The 17,398-nt window shown below is 39.1% G+C and overlaps 1 protein-coding gene across 3 annotated transcripts in view; it reads right to left on the bottom strand.

Annotated features, from left to right (window-relative positions):
* The window catches only part of LOC119720218 (tight junction protein ZO-2-like), a 66,723-nt gene that overhangs the window by 33,900 nt on the left and 15,425 nt on the right, over positions 1-17,398 (bottom strand). For 2 of the 3 annotated variants that reach the window (XM_038189821.1, XM_038189820.1), the window contains exons 3-7: positions 10,601-10,760; positions 4,788-4,841; positions 3,816-3,937; positions 1,811-1,913; positions 491-871 (exon numbers count right to left, since the gene is read on the bottom strand). In XM_038189821.1, coding sequence (XP_038045749.1) covers positions 491-871; positions 1,811-1,913; positions 3,816-3,937; positions 4,788-4,841; positions 10,601-10,760 — 820 coding nt within the window. Of the gene's footprint in view, positions 1-490; positions 872-1,810; positions 1,914-3,815; positions 3,938-4,787; positions 4,842-7,176; positions 7,248-10,600; positions 10,761-17,398 lie in introns of those variants that run through there. The other variant, XM_038189822.1, reaches the window with a different exon arrangement.

The following is a 17,398-nucleotide window of genomic DNA, read 5'->3' on the forward strand; positions in this document are numbered from 1 at the left end:
AATAAGACGTTAATTTCAAAAAGGTAATTGGATTCAAATCCACTTGATGACTTTAACAAGTGAATGGTTAAATTTCTAGTGACTTTCCCTTTGATGTTTTTGTTGTTTTGGGGTTGGGGTTGGATTTCTGAACCCTATCCCCCATGGGCTATTCTTCAGGTACCCTGCTAAATGCGACAATATCCAACTCAATTCACATGAGAACCTTGCTTTTGCAACAAACTGCAACAGTGGATTATGTTGCATTGTGCAGTGAATCCAGTACACACACCTTGGCACCAAGCAGTTACCCTGTTAAATGCAACAAACTACAACAGTGGATAATTGTATCGCCTTGGCACTATGAGCAGTTACCCTGCTAAATGAAACAAGATGAAACAAAGCACGGGGACTTGGCTGCTTAATGCAACAATATGCAACAACTTTTTACCTTTTGTTGCTTTCTGTTGCATTTAGCAGGGTTTAGGGATAAAGGGTGATCGTCGCTCACCTTAACGATAGTGTCTCCCTTGCCGAGCCCCTGATTGGCCGCCACGCCGTACTCGCTCAGCCCCTGCACAAACAGCTTCCAGCCCAGCTGCATCCCGAAGCCCTCGTTGCGACTCTTGGTCAGCACGACCGTCTCCCTGGTGCGACTGCCCTGCGAGGGGGTCAGGGAGCGCTGCGAGCCGGACCAGCTGGTCGGGGGCTTGGACTGGGTGGTCTGGCTGACGGAAGGGGTGTAGGGCCCGTCGATGGATGTGGACTGGACTCCGGGCTTCTGGTAGGGGTCCCGGTTGTAGTCGCGGTTGTTGTACTGCTGTTGGCCGTAGCCCGACAGCGTACTTGTGTTACTAGTGGGCTGCATTCTCTGTATCTTCCGTCTGTAATCCTGCAGGGTCAAAAGAGAAAAGTTATCTCAACTTTTTATTTGCTTGGGGGGGGGGGGGGGAGTTGTTCAATTTTCCTCCACTTAACCAGGAGCCCTTGAATGGTGTAGTGTGAAAATTGGACTCTATGAAATATGGACTCCTTGGTTGTATTGTGCATGCCTATAGTGAAGATAATTGGGAAAGTGACAGGTCAGATATGAGGGTTAGAATCCATATAAGGTATAAGAGACCAGATTTCATAACAGTCCAACTTATAGCATCGACACTCTGTCAAATAGGCGCATTTTACAACATAGTTTGTCACCATACACAGTGATGGCCGTTTTTGGCTGTTTTATTTTTCCTTTATTTTCAGAGTGAAACATGGGGAAAAGTTGGCATTGTTTGTGGACATTTGCCAAACTGTGTTCGTTTTGTACAAAGTGACAACTCCTTGTCAGTTTTGCCATAATTAGGGCACCTGTGGTGATACTAGGGTTCTTTTTTCTGTGAAATAACAGTGCAACGCAGACTATCGCCGATCCTTAAAGTATGCTTGACACAGAAAGGTCCATAACTAATTGAAAATCACCAAAACGGCATTGCCACGGATGCATATATTCATGATGTTCTCGCATAATGCCTTTCTAAAAGGTATTAGCGATGATTGAGAACAACTTCAATTTCAATGAGGCTTGCAATGCATCGTCGGTGGTTCTTGAACAGCGTCCTTCCACACAGAAAATAGCAAGATACACCTTAACAATTGCAGTTGGATAAGCTTATTTTCTGTTTGCAGAGTGGTCGGTCATTGTGTGAAGGGAAGGGAGGATGGGGGGTTGGGGTGGGGGGGGGGTGGGGGGGGGGGGCAGGGGTGGGGGTTGTTAAGGGTGCGGGTAGGGTGGGAGGGGTTGCAGTGAATATAGGGGATACGACTAGGGATGGCACAGAGTACTTACAATGTCCACGGTGCTACCAGCGCTTCTCAGTGCCCCTACTGCCACGGCATGGTCCACGCTGTCCATGTTGATGCCGTTGACTCTCAACAGTCTGTCATTTTTTCTGTGTTGATGAAAAGTGGGGAAAGGAAATCCACCAAACATCATTATTATTAGGTGATATAATATCACCCGAGATGGAACATACTTACATGTGTAAAACAGAGTTCAAAACCATTCCATCTGGGATTTGGTGGACTAACAACGTTACTGAAAGGACCGTCCACTTCACTTCACTAAATTTCACTTCTTTTTGACTTTGTCAATCTTCCCCTCACAGCTGGAATTCCCAAACCCTCTACTTAAGGACACCAAAAGGAAACACGAAAAACACTTGTTTGATATTTTGCCAGCTTATGGGATTACATGCATACCGGTATGTCAAATATTTAGTTATTTTTTTCAACTCCAAAAAACAGAAACTTTCATGACTTCACTTTCCGATTCAAAAAATGGTCAAGAAAGAATTAAAATATAGATTCTAATATCTTTAAAAAACAAAAATACAAATGCAAAAGAAGAGAATGAAACATGGTCAAGAATGAAACATGATCTTGAACACATCAAAAACCTCCGCAAATGTAGAACAGAAATCATTAGACTCATATCCCAGAGTTGTACCAGTAGTAGAGTCTACTATCACAAGGTCAATCAGGGTCAATCAAGGTCAATCAGGGTCAATCCAGGTCACAAGAATCCAGGGACAAACAATGACAAAGGAATGCCTTTTGTTACATTTTTATATGCTTGTATGAACAGCTCGCGCAACTTGACTTGTGGTTGATGTGATTGACATGTGACGGCATGCATGGACTTGACATTAACTTGGTCACATCATCACCCCTAAACTGGTACCTGCTACCTAGGGAATACTGTACAGAACAGATTCAGTCTATAAATATGTGGCTTTTTGACACAATTTGTAATGATTGCAGAAAGAACTGCAGTTGTCAACACTGGGCCCTTTGAGAATATGAATAAAAGAAACCAGACGTTTTTTCTCCACAGGCACCACTCTAGTTTTCTCCACAGGCACCACTCCAGAAAGCCGACACGTACTGATTTGATTTAAAAAACATCACATGCTTTGACCCCTTCAGGAATTTTTATTGCAGTTTTTTTTTAAGAGGGTACCGGTATGAGACCTTTTTCGGTCTTTCTTCAAACCCTCTCTCATCTAAAAAAAAAAATTGGGAATTCAAATAGTTATTTCTGTATAACTAAAGAAAGTGTATGTTCACATGTAAAAATAAAAATATCTTTTATGCATGTACCTTATCATAAGCCAATGAAATATCAAATGTTGCCGTCCACTTCGGAGGAACATCATTTTTATTTCACAAAAGGGTAAACAATTCTTTCAAAAGGAAACTCACATTCACGTCGTTCAGATTGAGCATATCTGGTTTTGTTCAGTTGTACATGTATGTCGAGTTCTAATGATTATACATTTTTGTAAATCATTTTCTACCAAAGTATAACACTGCTGCAAAATTATTACCCCTGTTCATCAGGCCATGAGACCATTTTTTTCTTTGCAGCAGCTCGAGAGCAGCGCAATCTGGTCTTCATCCTCACAGGTACCCTTTACACTTTGGGGTCGAGAGAGGTAATCGTAGTAAAGTGTCTTGCCCAAGAACACAAACCCAGTGATACCTGTCATGGTTCAAAACAATTCAACCATTGCACATGTAGTCTGGCACCGTAACCATTATGAAACTCAACAGTTACATAAGAGAGAGCCAGATGGGACACTAGACTACACTGCCATTGTACAGCCATGCAGAGACGCTACAACAGGTTTCTGCACGTGCCGATGAAAATTAACTGTGCGACATTTGTGCAATATGAGCTCAAATGTGTGCGCTGGCATTGTGTGTCAGGCATACAGAGCTGTCATGAATGTGCCATCTATTTTTTCAAGTACAGAGTCCGCAATTTCACCCTCACTGGGAGTGTAACTTACTTGAGTCTATCGTCAGCAGGCCCGTTGGGCAGGATGTCCGAGACTATGATGGCGGTCTCCCCAGCAGGCGTGGGTTTGTCGATGCCGCCGATGACTGCCAGTCCAAAACCACAGTTTGGTCTCTGTAAAGGGGAAAAACCATCAAATAAAAACCAAAATGTACACATTTGCTTACAATGTATTTCCATATTTGCAAACAGTTGTTTCTTGTTGCCTAAGAGACATGAGACGTAAAAAAAACCCAGTGTTAGAATCGAGTCAATCAAGTCCATCGCAAGTCTTTCCATTAGTAAATCACTAGTCCTTTCACAAGTAACAGGGGGTGAACAAACAACAAAGGAATGCTTAATTGTCACAATTCATTGGAATAGCTTGCGACTTGCATTGAGGCTGGAGAACTTGTGACGGATTTGGGAGAACTTGTGATGGATTTGGGAGAACTTGTGATGGATTTGGCAGAACTTGTGATGGATTTGGGAGAACTTGTGATGGATTTGGGAGAACTTGTGATGGACTTGGGAGAACTTGTGATGGACTTGGAGAACTTGTGATGGATTTGGGAGAACTTGTGATGGATTTGGAAGAACTTGTAAAGGATTTGGGAGAACTTGTGATGGACTTTGGAGAACTTGTGATGGATTTGGGAGAACTTGTGCTGGACTTGGGAGAACTTGTGATGGACTGGACTACAACACTGAATACTCCTGCTTTCTTATGGGAGTCATTTAAGAACTACGATCGCGGGTCCCCCAACCTGGTTTCCACAAGATAGCACCATGCTAAAGTCGAATAACACATATCACTGAAAATTGGCCAATATCTGACAACAGGTTTTGTAAGATGTTGTTGGATTTGTAACTCTAGAACCTTTATGGAGAATTTTTTGACAATGTGCAAGTCCTACCTGCTTCGTTCCTTATAATTCAGGGTCAATGATAAATGGAACATTTGAACACAATAGAGGATATTTACCTTTTCAAGTCGGACATGTCCATATTGCCATTCCCATGTAGGCTCACTGGGAGGCTAAACATAGAAAAAGAGAAAAATTAGTAATATTTATACAGTATGTAAGTTGAATCAACAATTGTCAAAAGAGATATTTTAAAGGCACGTCAGGGATCACTTGCAATCACATAGACAAATTTGGTAACAGAAACCTTGGTCAAAGTGATAGGACTGATACCAAATACCCCGTTAAATTATTCCGCCAAAAAATTGATATCAATCAGAAAACAAAACTATGAAGGTGGTTTCAAAATAGGGCGCCCGCTTTAGCAACCTGTTAAAAGACCCTAAAAAATGTGTATAAGTTTTCCCTGTTTTCTAAAAATATATGGAATCCACCGAGCCGAAACTCCAACAGGTTGGTTGAGCAATATGTGTTGCTTCAAACGGGGAAAAAAAAATTACACAAAAAGCTAATGATCCTATGTACTTGTGTATCCTATGTAATCATGCATACACCGCACATGTACAGTGTACGTTGAAGCATGCCATGAGCATACACATGTCCATTTTAAGTATGCGGGCAATTCCACGGTTACTCACGTTACATTTTGATGTACTTTTGGGTTTCCTTGGGCTGTAATTACCTTACTGAAAAGGTTTAATAACTGTTATCCCCATGGTAGATAGAGTAGACCTAGACCTACCTAAGCACCAAAGATGACATCCAGAAAAATGTGTAATGTATGGTAAACAAGACACGCAAAATCGGTTACTCACGTTATGAAAATGTAACTAGAGTAACCGATTTTGTGTGTCTCGTTTATCATACATTACACATTTTTCTGGATGTCATCTTTAGTGCTTAGGTAGGTCTAGGTCTACTCTATCTACCATGGGGATAACAGTTATCAAACCTTTTCAGTAAGGTAATTACAGCCCAAAGAAAACTCAAAAGTACATCAAAAATGTAACGTGAGTAACCGTGGAATTGCCCATTCCCAGATTTGGGTTACATTATTGTACGTTTCGTAACTGAACTGTCATTTTTAATTGTGTACATTTGCCATGTTTTCAAGGACTTGGCATCAGTAATGTACCGGTATGATAGATAGGGCCGGATTTTTACCCAAATCATATTATAAGCCACGAATCATGTGGGGGCAAAGAAAGAAATTCCAGGGTCCAGAGGCTCCCTTGACAAAAAGAAAGAAAGAGGTGAAGCCTGCAACGATTGTCTCTTCCAAAATTGAGAGGTGATTTATGAACCTTTTGACACACAATGCCAAAGACACTTAAGAGCTTCAAACTAGAGTAGAGTTCAGGGTTCTGTATGGTGTATATGTGGCAAGTCAAATGACTCCAGGTCAATGCAGGTCACCCAAGGTCAGGTCAATGGATCACAAATCTGTCAAACGGGCCAACAAATGTTTCGGGGCATAATCTGACACATCAGCTGATGTTTTTGCAGATCGGCCAGGTACTGGGACACTGACATGTTTGACATACTTGTTTTTTCTAAACAGCACTATTTAGAAAAATAATAGGAACATGATACACAGTTGATACAACTTACAAGTACATGTAAATTTGTTTTTGTATACATGTACACTCAGTTCAACAATATTCTGATATAGTCAGAAGATTCTACCATATTGTAAAATCAAATGACCAACAAAAGTATAATTAAATTATGAAAAAGAAAAAAAATTCTCAGAACATGCACAAATTGGCACTGGTTAATTTTATAATTTTTTGTGACAACATTTTTAGTGCCTCAGTACAAACAATATGCATTCACAAATTGTGTAACTTCAAACTAAATGCTTATTTTAAGGCAAATCGGATCATTTGCTTTTCACACATTTTGATCCTTTCAAATAACAACGCTACCTCAAAATCCTAAGAGGAATGTCCAAAACCTAACCTGTTGAAGTTTCGGTTCAGTGGATTTTTAAACACTGAAACAGAGAAAACAGGAGAAAAACCACGCACAACTTTTGATCATGAAACTCAGTTTCATCTATGTACATGTAACTCTTTCCCCCCCCCAAAAAAATTGGCAAATTTCTTCTGAATGACAGCAAGCCAGACAGAGTAATTTGATGAGGCGTTTAGTGCCAGTACAATCTTTAATCTAAGCTTTTTGATAATAATTTGATAGGCTATTTTTGGGTTAATAGGCCTATGCCATTATTCATGTGTACATTACATGAACGTACACATGTACATGTACATGTATGCATACATGTACATCACAGTAATTACAAATGTAATTACTTTAATATCTACATTGCAGAGTCTCATATATTTTTCATATTTTGTACATGTAGTACAATCATCTTCATCAAACTTCATATTTTTTTAGATTTCACATTTAATATCCCGTTTCAAAAGCCTTAAAAAAACTTACATTTGAAGCCAGGCCCATGAGGGTTGATAGAAGGCAGAAAAAAGATAGCAAACAACTACAAGTACCCGTACAAGTACAATGTAGCTGCCAGCAATTGTGCAACCTCATTAGAATATAAATACCACCTGGGAGTCTGGCAGGCCAAGGGAAAACATTGCAAGGGTCCCACAAAGACGCCGGCTTCTATGGGTTCTATAAGCTTCTTTATAATATCAAAGAACGAGACTTAAGCCAGGTTAGGATCACCCCAGGCCAGTGGACAATAGCCTCAAATTATTCAATACATACTGAACATGCAGAATGAAATGAGGAATCTTCTCGAGCAGGAACTAGTACATGTACATGTAGTACTTGTACTGTGCCTTTGGATTACGTTCCTGCATTTTCGGGGTTTTTTTTTGCAATTTTCAAATTCCGATCACAACAAATAACATGTACATGTACGAGGTTCATGTACATGTACATGTACAGCACTATTGTTACACATCACGTACCAGTATCTGCATACTGCACCAGTGTCCATCTGGCACACAATTGTACAGTTCCAGAAATTCAACTGCTCTAGATTAGAGAAACCACCTCACATTATGTGTCCATCAATTTAAGTGATGCGTATATAATATTACAAACATAATGTACATGTACATGCATATTACATACCGGTATCTTTATTTTGTTCCATACATTTTATCACTATTAGTGCTACGTACGGTAGCAACTTTTTTACCTACATTGTAGATCATCCATGACATACATGTACCGGTACACATGTACATGTACTGCACCGGTACATACCGTACATACATTTTGTACATGTATGCATATATGCAAAAATGGAATAGCCTACAATTTAACCAAAATGCCCATGTAAACATGCAGGACATACATGTACATGTCCACATACATGTGTACATGTACATACACTGCTTAGCAAAGTGATTGAAATACCGTACTACACAGCATAGTCCATAATACTAATTCCAATTAATCCATCAATTATATGTACAGGATATTATTGAGAATGAAATATGCAACTTTGCACATTAATTAAACAAGGATACCGTACATGTATGCATGTGCATGTATGCACATGTAGCAAGTTTTCTTTAAATAAATTACAATGTAGGTTGACTCGACACTACTCAGCTTTCAATTTGGATGACCCACAGAGAGGGTGTGGCTACTTTCTTGGCTCCACCACTAATGAGTGGGCTACTCATGATACAGCCCTCGCTAGACTCCCCCCTCTTGTTTTAATGATAATTCACTGAAGAATGCCGAGAATGTTACCATGACAACCACCCGCTGTGTCAGAGAGGCACTTGGGTGTGAAGAGGTTATACGCTGCCTGGCTAACTGCGGTTTATTATGGGTATCAAGGGAGAGGATTCACATGATTTGGCAGATGATGGGGCATTATTAAATCTGCAAAGGAATTCCTCAATGATACACTATCAGTAGCTCTGTGTTCACATACCGGTACCAAAAAAAACACCTTTTATGAGACTGAGTCTACATGTACGGTACATACCAGTATACATGTACATGTAGTACAGGAGCATGCAGCCGAAGACTTCAGATTTTACTGCCTTGCTTGTTTGTTTGTTTTTAATTTTTGCTATTTATACATGTACATGCATCAGGTACAGTGCAACACCGCTATAACGAACATCGCGGGATCCACAGAAATTGTTCGTAATAGCGATCGTTCAGTATAGCGATTTGAAGCTGCTGGTGCTCCGGTACTCACTTTTCAATAAATAGCGCCCTTCAGAACTTCACCCTACACGCCTGGTAGTTACTGAAAGACGACTTTGAACACGTGCCGACTCTTGAATTATGTAAATACACAGTTTTTTTTAGCTTACTACCAACAGCAATGGGTGGCTTTCCCCTTCTATTCCTTGTGGAAATACAAATGTAAATGTAATAGCCACTTATCGCTCTTCTGTTGACATTTTTCAACAACAATGTTTGGGACGCTTTGTTCAAAAAATAATCGGAAGCCAAGGAGGCAAGAATGATGTTTGGTAACAGAATGTTTGGTATAGCGGTGTTTGGTACCGGTATATAGCGACATTCCACTCTATTTCATGATGCTTAGATGGAATGTGTGTACATGCACATGTACTCATTCTTGTAGGCATTCATTGTGCTTCAAATTTCAGAGCATTATATTGTACAAACTAAAGGAGACTGGTTCTTTCCCATCAAAACCGTTTTTCAATAACAAATCAGAAAAAAAAACAATTACACGTGCATGTTTACCGGTACTTTCGTGGCTACCGGTACCTTTGAATGTTGTCTTAACAAAATGTATCTGTGTTGACAATCCCCCCCCCCCCTCCCCAATAAATTGTACGCAGCACAGACATTTTCAAATGAACATTCCCAACATTTCGGGCACTTACACTTACAGGCAGTGTACGCCCCATTTGTCATGTGCCACTAAAATGCTGCTATTTAAAAAGTACCAGTACAGTGTATTTAATATGCAGTGTCACGCGAACAATATGTGTACAAAGTTATCACAATCTTTATAATCTGAATATCATTCAAACCAACCTTACCAACACATTTCTGTTTTGTTGACAAGCGAACTTTGCTCAGCTCAGTGTTTCTGCAGCGCGTCCAGACGCTACACTCTATTTGCACAATCAAATTTTATGGATGGCCCAGCATTGTAGTCTGTCTGTTTTTTTTAAGGTCAATGTAAACATGTGTATCTGAAACATACTTGACGGAACAGTATTCTCAACAGTATGGATACAGAAGCTTTTTCAGTCTACATCATCCTTATATGCTAGGTTCACGCATTCCCGATTTTTATACCGAATCGCCACAAAAAGCAAGTCTTGAGTAAATCGGGGAATGGTTTTTGGCCGCCTCGGGATGATTGTGTTAGTTTGGTGAAGATCGTTAAAGATCGGGAAGCAAGTTTCAAAGAGTTATTTTTGGTGTTAACATTCCAGAATCATGTCGAATCATTACAAACGTATCAAGAAATCTACGCATATTATAAGAATAACTTGCGAATACACTAAATCGGCATAATTCTGGGTCATTCTGGGTGATTCTTGAGATATTCGTATGTTATTCTTGACAAAATCGGTACAATTCGGTTTTATTCTGCACTAAATCACAATCATTCAGCTTGCATTGGTCTGATTCGGCTCCCAATTCGTACCTAGTTCTTGATTATTTTTGTTTCATTCTTAAGTTATTCTTACAAACAGCAAATCGGGCTAATTTCTCCCAAGCCATCAAGAATTTTTATTCAGGATAGATCAGGGTATTCGTGGCAATAATTCGGGAATGTGTGAACCTAGCATTACATGAAGAAGATAATTCTAAGGAGTTCCTGTCTCATTACTTGAACTTGCCACAACTTGATGAACTGTACTAGTTTCATTTTTCAAATTACCTTATTGTATTGGTAGTTATCTGGCGGTGGCTGACCATATTGTTGACTGGTCATCTGCTGGCCGTATTGCTGGCCGTATTGCTGGCCGTATTGTTGACCGGCTGGCCCTCGCATATCGGGTGATGGCCCTCTAGGTTGCTGCTGGGGTGGGGGAATATGTCTGTCAAAAAAAAAAGAACAATGAAACCACTTTGTAAACATGTCAAGCAAGAGCTTAAAACGATTTCTCTTAATTTTCACCATATCTTCAAAAGAGCACTCAGTCATATTTTCAGAAATGCACAGATCTTCTAAATGTCCATAGCGATTGCACACATGCAGGGTTTTGATCTCTTACATCTCTTACGAATAACTTTTGATCTCTGTTGATTTTTCCCTGTAAACACTTGAAAAGCATTATAAAAAACATGTAAAAAGCACGGTACCCCGTATAATCATGTACAATTACTGTGCTTGAATGTTTTTTTTGTACATAATCCATTCTTGTCAGCTACCCGGTACTTGTACTGGTATGGTCAAACATAGTGAATATCGCTAGGAGGCAATCACGTCTCATGGAGAAAAAAAACCACAGCAGCATCTACATGTAGATGGGATTTTCAAGAAACTGCAAGCAAGGATAACACTTCCATAATCTTCGAACAATCCACATTCTTCCAAATCTACCAGGAAGTTTTGGAGCTGCAAGGAATCCTTTGAAAAGCTCATCTGTAGATTTAAAGCATTGTGTTTAATATTATACCGGTACATACACACTGGTACTGTACATGTAGGTTATCTTAATTATTTTTCAATCATGAAAATGTACACAATAGGCCTACAAGTTTATTTTGTCACCCGTGGACAATATTTACATGTTTATTTGTCATAATTTGGTAAATTCAATATTGAAAATGCTCCTTAAAGACATACGTACATGTATACATGAAGGCAATTCTAAAATCACAGACATTACATATTAGACAATCTTTGGTACTTAAAAAAGAGCTTAGTGAATAAACCTGAAAATGTGTTTTCAAATCCTGTATCCATCATCTACTAGCCTAATGGTCAAGGAGATTACAGACGATGAGTTTTGGATCATTTCTCTGAATCATTAATTAGATATCATGGTAAATTGGCTCTGTCCTGGACGTTGCATTTTCTTCCACTTAACGCTGGCATTGCCCACACGTATCATGTACATGTACATATATTGTATTTTCCTAGATGTAAAGGAGACATACAGTGTACGTGTATATGTGTGCATAGACAAGATTGTCAAAAATTGAGAAGAAAGTCCCAGTTTCACATCATTGAAACTGCATTTTGGCATTTTTTTTTTCACAGACATTGAGGGTGAAGTACAAGAATAATAATTTAACCCAAAAAAACCCCAGCTCGACAGAAAATTGAGATATGTGGTAATGTTACGCTTCGGTTAGGTGAAAGGGTACATTTTAGACTGTCATCGTTTGTGTGTGCATGGACATTAAAAGCATTTGATTGTGCAATGTTTATGTCTTCATCAATCAAGACATATGTATAAAACGTACTTCATGTACCCCTGAACATTCTCGTAACTTTTTTTCCCCCCCATGACAACATTTTTGTGTACATTATTTTCCCCTACTGTTGCAAGTGCACAGATCAAGGCCAACTCTCCAAGGGGAAAACATTCATCACAAACGTTGTACTCCAAAGAATTCCTGGTAAAAACCCACCAGGCAACCACAAGCGACTGTTATTATTACTCATGCAATCGGCACGTACATGTAACAAAAGGTTAGGTGAGTGGTTTAATAGATGGATGGTTGTGAAAATCCAACAAAAAGCTACAAGGATGGTCCATTGAAACTTGTGCAATTGATTCAGTACAGGTTTGAGTTGCACAAAGGATATTTTTTTTGGTGGGGGGGGGCGTGTTGACAAGGGCTTTCTGAACTCGTACATGTACCGTAAACATGATAATGTACAATGTACATAAATGTGAACATAAGGTTAACGGCACAATTTGTACACTGAACAGAAAAAATGCATCTTCATTGCAAGTTTGTACTACTGTGGAACACTAAGTTCCGGTTTTTTTTTTTTTTTTTTTTTCATTTCCTTTTTTTTTTGTGAGGACTTGATGCCAAAGTTTATTGCATTCATTTCTCACCGGAGTGCCAAGTGGATGGGTCTGGCATGTTTGTTAAAAAGAAAAAAAAATTAAAAACAAGGGTGGGTTTGTGAAGTGTCTTTACAGTGTATGCATACACGCATGCATACAGTATGCGTGGCTTGGACACGCACATTTTGCAAACTATACAGTGTACAATGTACTAGATGCTTGCACAATCGTTCTGATTCGTAATATCCTTGTAAGAGTCGTAATCAGCAAAGCAGCACACCTGCAGCGGTACATTTACATGTGCAGCATAAATTCAAACAGTTTGTATGTATTTCATTTTGCCGAGGAATACACAGAAAGCCAGAAGCCCAGAACAAACGTAATTCAAGTCTGTAGTAACCATAACAAACTTGCCTCTGCGTCTCCGATCCCACATCAGGAATCGGTGAAGGTCCCGAACGGCTACTACTACTGGTAGTAGTACTACCCTCACCGACGTCCATTGACAATTCCAAGCCTCCCTCCATGTTCCAAACCGCAATCTGAGACCTGTGAGCCAGGCTCACTGCGACGCACAAGTTCAGTAACACAAAAAGTCCAGTTGCTGTACTTTTCACTCAAAATTTATCTCACAAAATGACAACCCCATGCCGAGCACATTTGTAGCCCTCGGTGCCCCACATGAGCATGTCCTCATGTTTACACCAGCATTGTTGTGTACGGCCAGCCACCCCTTTCTGCTTTCTGTGGCGTTGGTATAATTCGATTCTCGTTGGCAGCGGCCCTTGCACTTGGACCCTTGCCCATTATACTGATTTCTGCGATAATGCCATGGAACAAAAAAGTCTCCGGTAACCAAATAGCTGGTAGCCATTTTGGAACACACAACGTACGGTACCGGTATACCCGTGTACATGCTTTGTTTACATAATGAACAACAAGCAACAGTTTGCAGACTAGACAGATGGTCTATGTACGTACAATGTACAATCGTAAAAATTTGTTATTAACTGGACAAAAAAAACGTCTCCTTGTGTTTTATGTACATTTACATGTAGATGTCTGGTTTGGTTAAATGCAAATTTCCCCTCCATGAAGTAGGCCAAAATTAATGTGTAAACTACACGCATACATGTAAACTGGTGTGATGTGATGTTTAAAAGAGTAACAAACAAAAATAGCTATAGCAAAGCATAATTTGGCAATTTAGAAACATCTAAATTAACTGTTTTTGTCAAGTAATGTTAATAATATTATCAAGCTACCTGCAGTTTTGGAGAAAATTGTAGGCCTATTAGTGAATAAACCTACATGTACCGGTACTTCTCCTCAAGCTTTTTTTCCGCAACTTGATTTTAATAAGAAATGTATACCTTGACAAGACTACAAGAAGCCCACAATTGCCTGGTTTGATACTTGTGGATACCATTTACATGTACATTGTAACTTCGTTAACTGTCCAAAAATACCATTATAATCTGCCTAATCGCTATTTACATGTTGATCATTTTGATCATGTTCTACCTGTACTTTGTAGACGATTTTATCGCCATATCGCCGATATTGCGGGGGAAAAATATCGACTTCGAAAAAAATCAGTATCGACAGCGCTATCTGCCTTGCAGTGAAAAGTACTTGGCCCATTATCTTTTCAATGTTGTTTTCCATTTGGAGGGATGTTCCTTCCAACAATTTAAGAGAAAACTAACAGCATGCAGCTTTCATCTTGCTTCAGATCTCTAATGTCCCACTTTTGGTTGCCAATAGACCATTAGATCATGTTGTGAGCATCTGGATTTTTTTCCCATTCAAATCAACGTAACCAAAGCGGGGCTGGAAGGAAATATAGTCTGGTTCCTTTTTGCACAAAAACATTATCATTCAGTACTGCTATTGGATAGAGGGAACATGACTGAAATGGTGGCAGCATGAAAAAGTTCTATATTGTGACCTCAAACACATTTGTGTTGACCCATGGAGAAATACATACTCACATTATCACATATCATACATGTACAGTAGTACGATAACATAAACATGCAGGCCCCAATGTAAATTTACAGGATCAAGCCCCAATGATCCAGAATACATGAACTAGATCAACACATCATCCTGAGGCAAAACCATGCGTCATCCTAGTTTCTAGCCTCAATAGCTGCCAAAAAAATGTCATGTGAACAAGGGCTTTGTTTGGTTTTTGCTAATCATTCACATGCACAAGTATGGATGCACAGTGTGTACATTGTAAATGTACTTTCTTTTGTAGTTTACTACAATTCCAAAAGCCAAGCCCATAAAGTGTGTGTAAATGGTAAAAAAAAAATGCTGCTCAATCCAAGAGGATGAAGCAACAACACTTTTGTTGAGTTTTTAATGTGAGCAATGATTAATGTATCATTCAAATCTTATTGAATCCAGGCTTCAGTTCAGCTGCTGTTAAATGTTGCTGTTGGGGGTCAGTATTGTATAGCAAATATTGTTACACTGACCTGTTTAAAGTTTTGTGTTCATAGATGCTGGAAAAATACCAAGAAAAAGTGCTGTTCTTGTACTGTTGTCTGGTTCCCCGACCCTATACTTCAGAAGAAATGGAGCAATTTACAGACGTCCAGGAATTGTCAGGTCAGGGAACCAGACTAGCTGGTTTGCACCCGTTCATTGATGCATAACTGATTGTATTTTTAAAAAGGGACTAACTAAATTTGGTAAATTGGGGGCAGTATTCGAGAAAAAAAAGTCAGGTTTTTTCCCAACGATGGTTTGCCAACCATTGTTGGAAATTGATACAAAAATTCCACTTCTCTTGAAAACGACAGTACACCAGGTGGCATGATTTCACAGGATCCTTGAGACTATTATTCACTTACAGTCCAGTAAAGTACGGTACAATGTATTTCAGAATAATTTGGTAGTTTTGTTTTTTAATGTTTGCAAATGTTGTTCATTACCTTAAAGGGAATGTACAACATTTGCTTTTGCTGTATTTTTCAGAAATAAATGGATTTGGAGGATTAGGCCTAGTATGTTATTGAAAATATTGTTAAACTGACTTGTTTCACGTTTTGGGCTTGTAGACGCTGGAAAAACCAAAAAAACCTATCATGTTCTTGTAGTCTGGTTCCCTGACCCCACTTAAAATGAAACAGAGCAATTAATACACTTGGGGAATTGTAGGCTCAGAGAATCAGTCTAGCAGGCTTGTACCCCTATACAGGTGTGTAATCAATTGCAAAGAAAAGTCAGAATAACTAAATATGAAAACTTAGGAACAAAGCCAGTTTTTTCCAACACTGGTCAGCCGACCAGCGTTGGAAAAATAAAGTTTTTCTTGAAAATGTCAGCACACCAGGAGCCACGATTTTAAAGGATGATTTGGACTGTCAGTCCCAAACAATTCAGTAAGGTATTTCGTGATAATTTGATCATTTCGTTTTCTGATGTTGTATCTTCCCTTTAACCTTTCGGTTTACTGTACATTACATGTACATTTTAAGGTACTGTGAACATTTGAAATACTGGACTAGTGTACACACCAGTTATACCTCCCAGACCAACGGAATATAATCCCTTCAAATCATAACAGCAGGTAGCCCCTGCCAGAAGACCATCAACTAGGTGACCTTTCCATTCCACTTGGCTTGACTTTCTGAAAGCAATGTTCATGTTGTGCAACCCGATCAGCCAACCTCAGGCAACCTGCTGAGGCCAGCGCTCCATGCATTCTTCCGAGTCCAAGTTCACTGTTTCCCTTCTTTTCGAGGACGTTCATGCATCTCATCTTGACCTGATAGTCTCCTTGCACTTTCTTGTGAAGGTACAAAGCATTAAATCATCTTTTTGCTTATTATTGTTTCTTTAACGACAGGTCAAAATATCTGTTGTTGCCACAAACATCTTTTGAAAATGTTATAAAATATCGGTGGCTGAAAGTGTACTTGACGAACAAAAATACGATGAAGATCCAGTGCTTAAAATTCCTGGTGGTAGTTTCAAAGGATACTCCTTGGGGAGGAAATTTATGAGAAAATGTAAAAACTGCAAACTCTCTTTGAGCTAAAAAAGTGCTCAGCATTCTAATAAATGTCATGTAAACACATCTTTCTTTGGTTGTTTGGGCTTTTTTCACTTTCTTCATGTATGTAAGTGACAAAGTCATATACACAATGTACATGTATAAAGGTCATTTCGTTTGAAAAATATGATGGGGAAAAAATAAACTACCAATTCCAGCCTCAATTATGTTTTCGTATGCTAAATATTTCCTGAGAATAAACGGCCAGTCTTTCAAACAAACCTGATCAAAAACATCCACAATTCCTATTTTTTCCCCCTTACACAATGTATAAAGGTACTTTCGTTTGAAAAATTTGATGGGGAAAAAATAAACTACCAATTCACGGCCTCAATTATGTTTTCGTATGCTAAATATTTCCTGAGAATAAACGGCCAGTCTTTCAAACAAACCTGATCAAAAACATCCACAATTCTTATTTTTTCCCCTTACACAATGTATAAAGGTACTTTCGTTTGAAAAATATGATGGGGAAAAAATAAACTACCAATTCACGGCCTCAATTATGTTTTCGTATGCTAAATATTTCCTGAGAATAAACGGGCAGTCTTTCAAACAAACCTGATCAAAGACATCCACAATTCCTATTTTTTCCCCTTACACAATGTATAAAGGTACTTTCGTTTGAAAAATA

The sequence above is a fragment of the Patiria miniata genome, unplaced genomic scaffold (genome assembly GCF_015706575.1).
Source record: "Patiria miniata isolate m_02_andy unplaced genomic scaffold, ASM1570657v1 HiC_scaffold_9, whole genome shotgun sequence".
Classification (NCBI taxonomy): Eukaryota; Metazoa; Echinodermata; class Asteroidea; order Valvatida; family Asterinidae; genus Patiria; species Patiria miniata.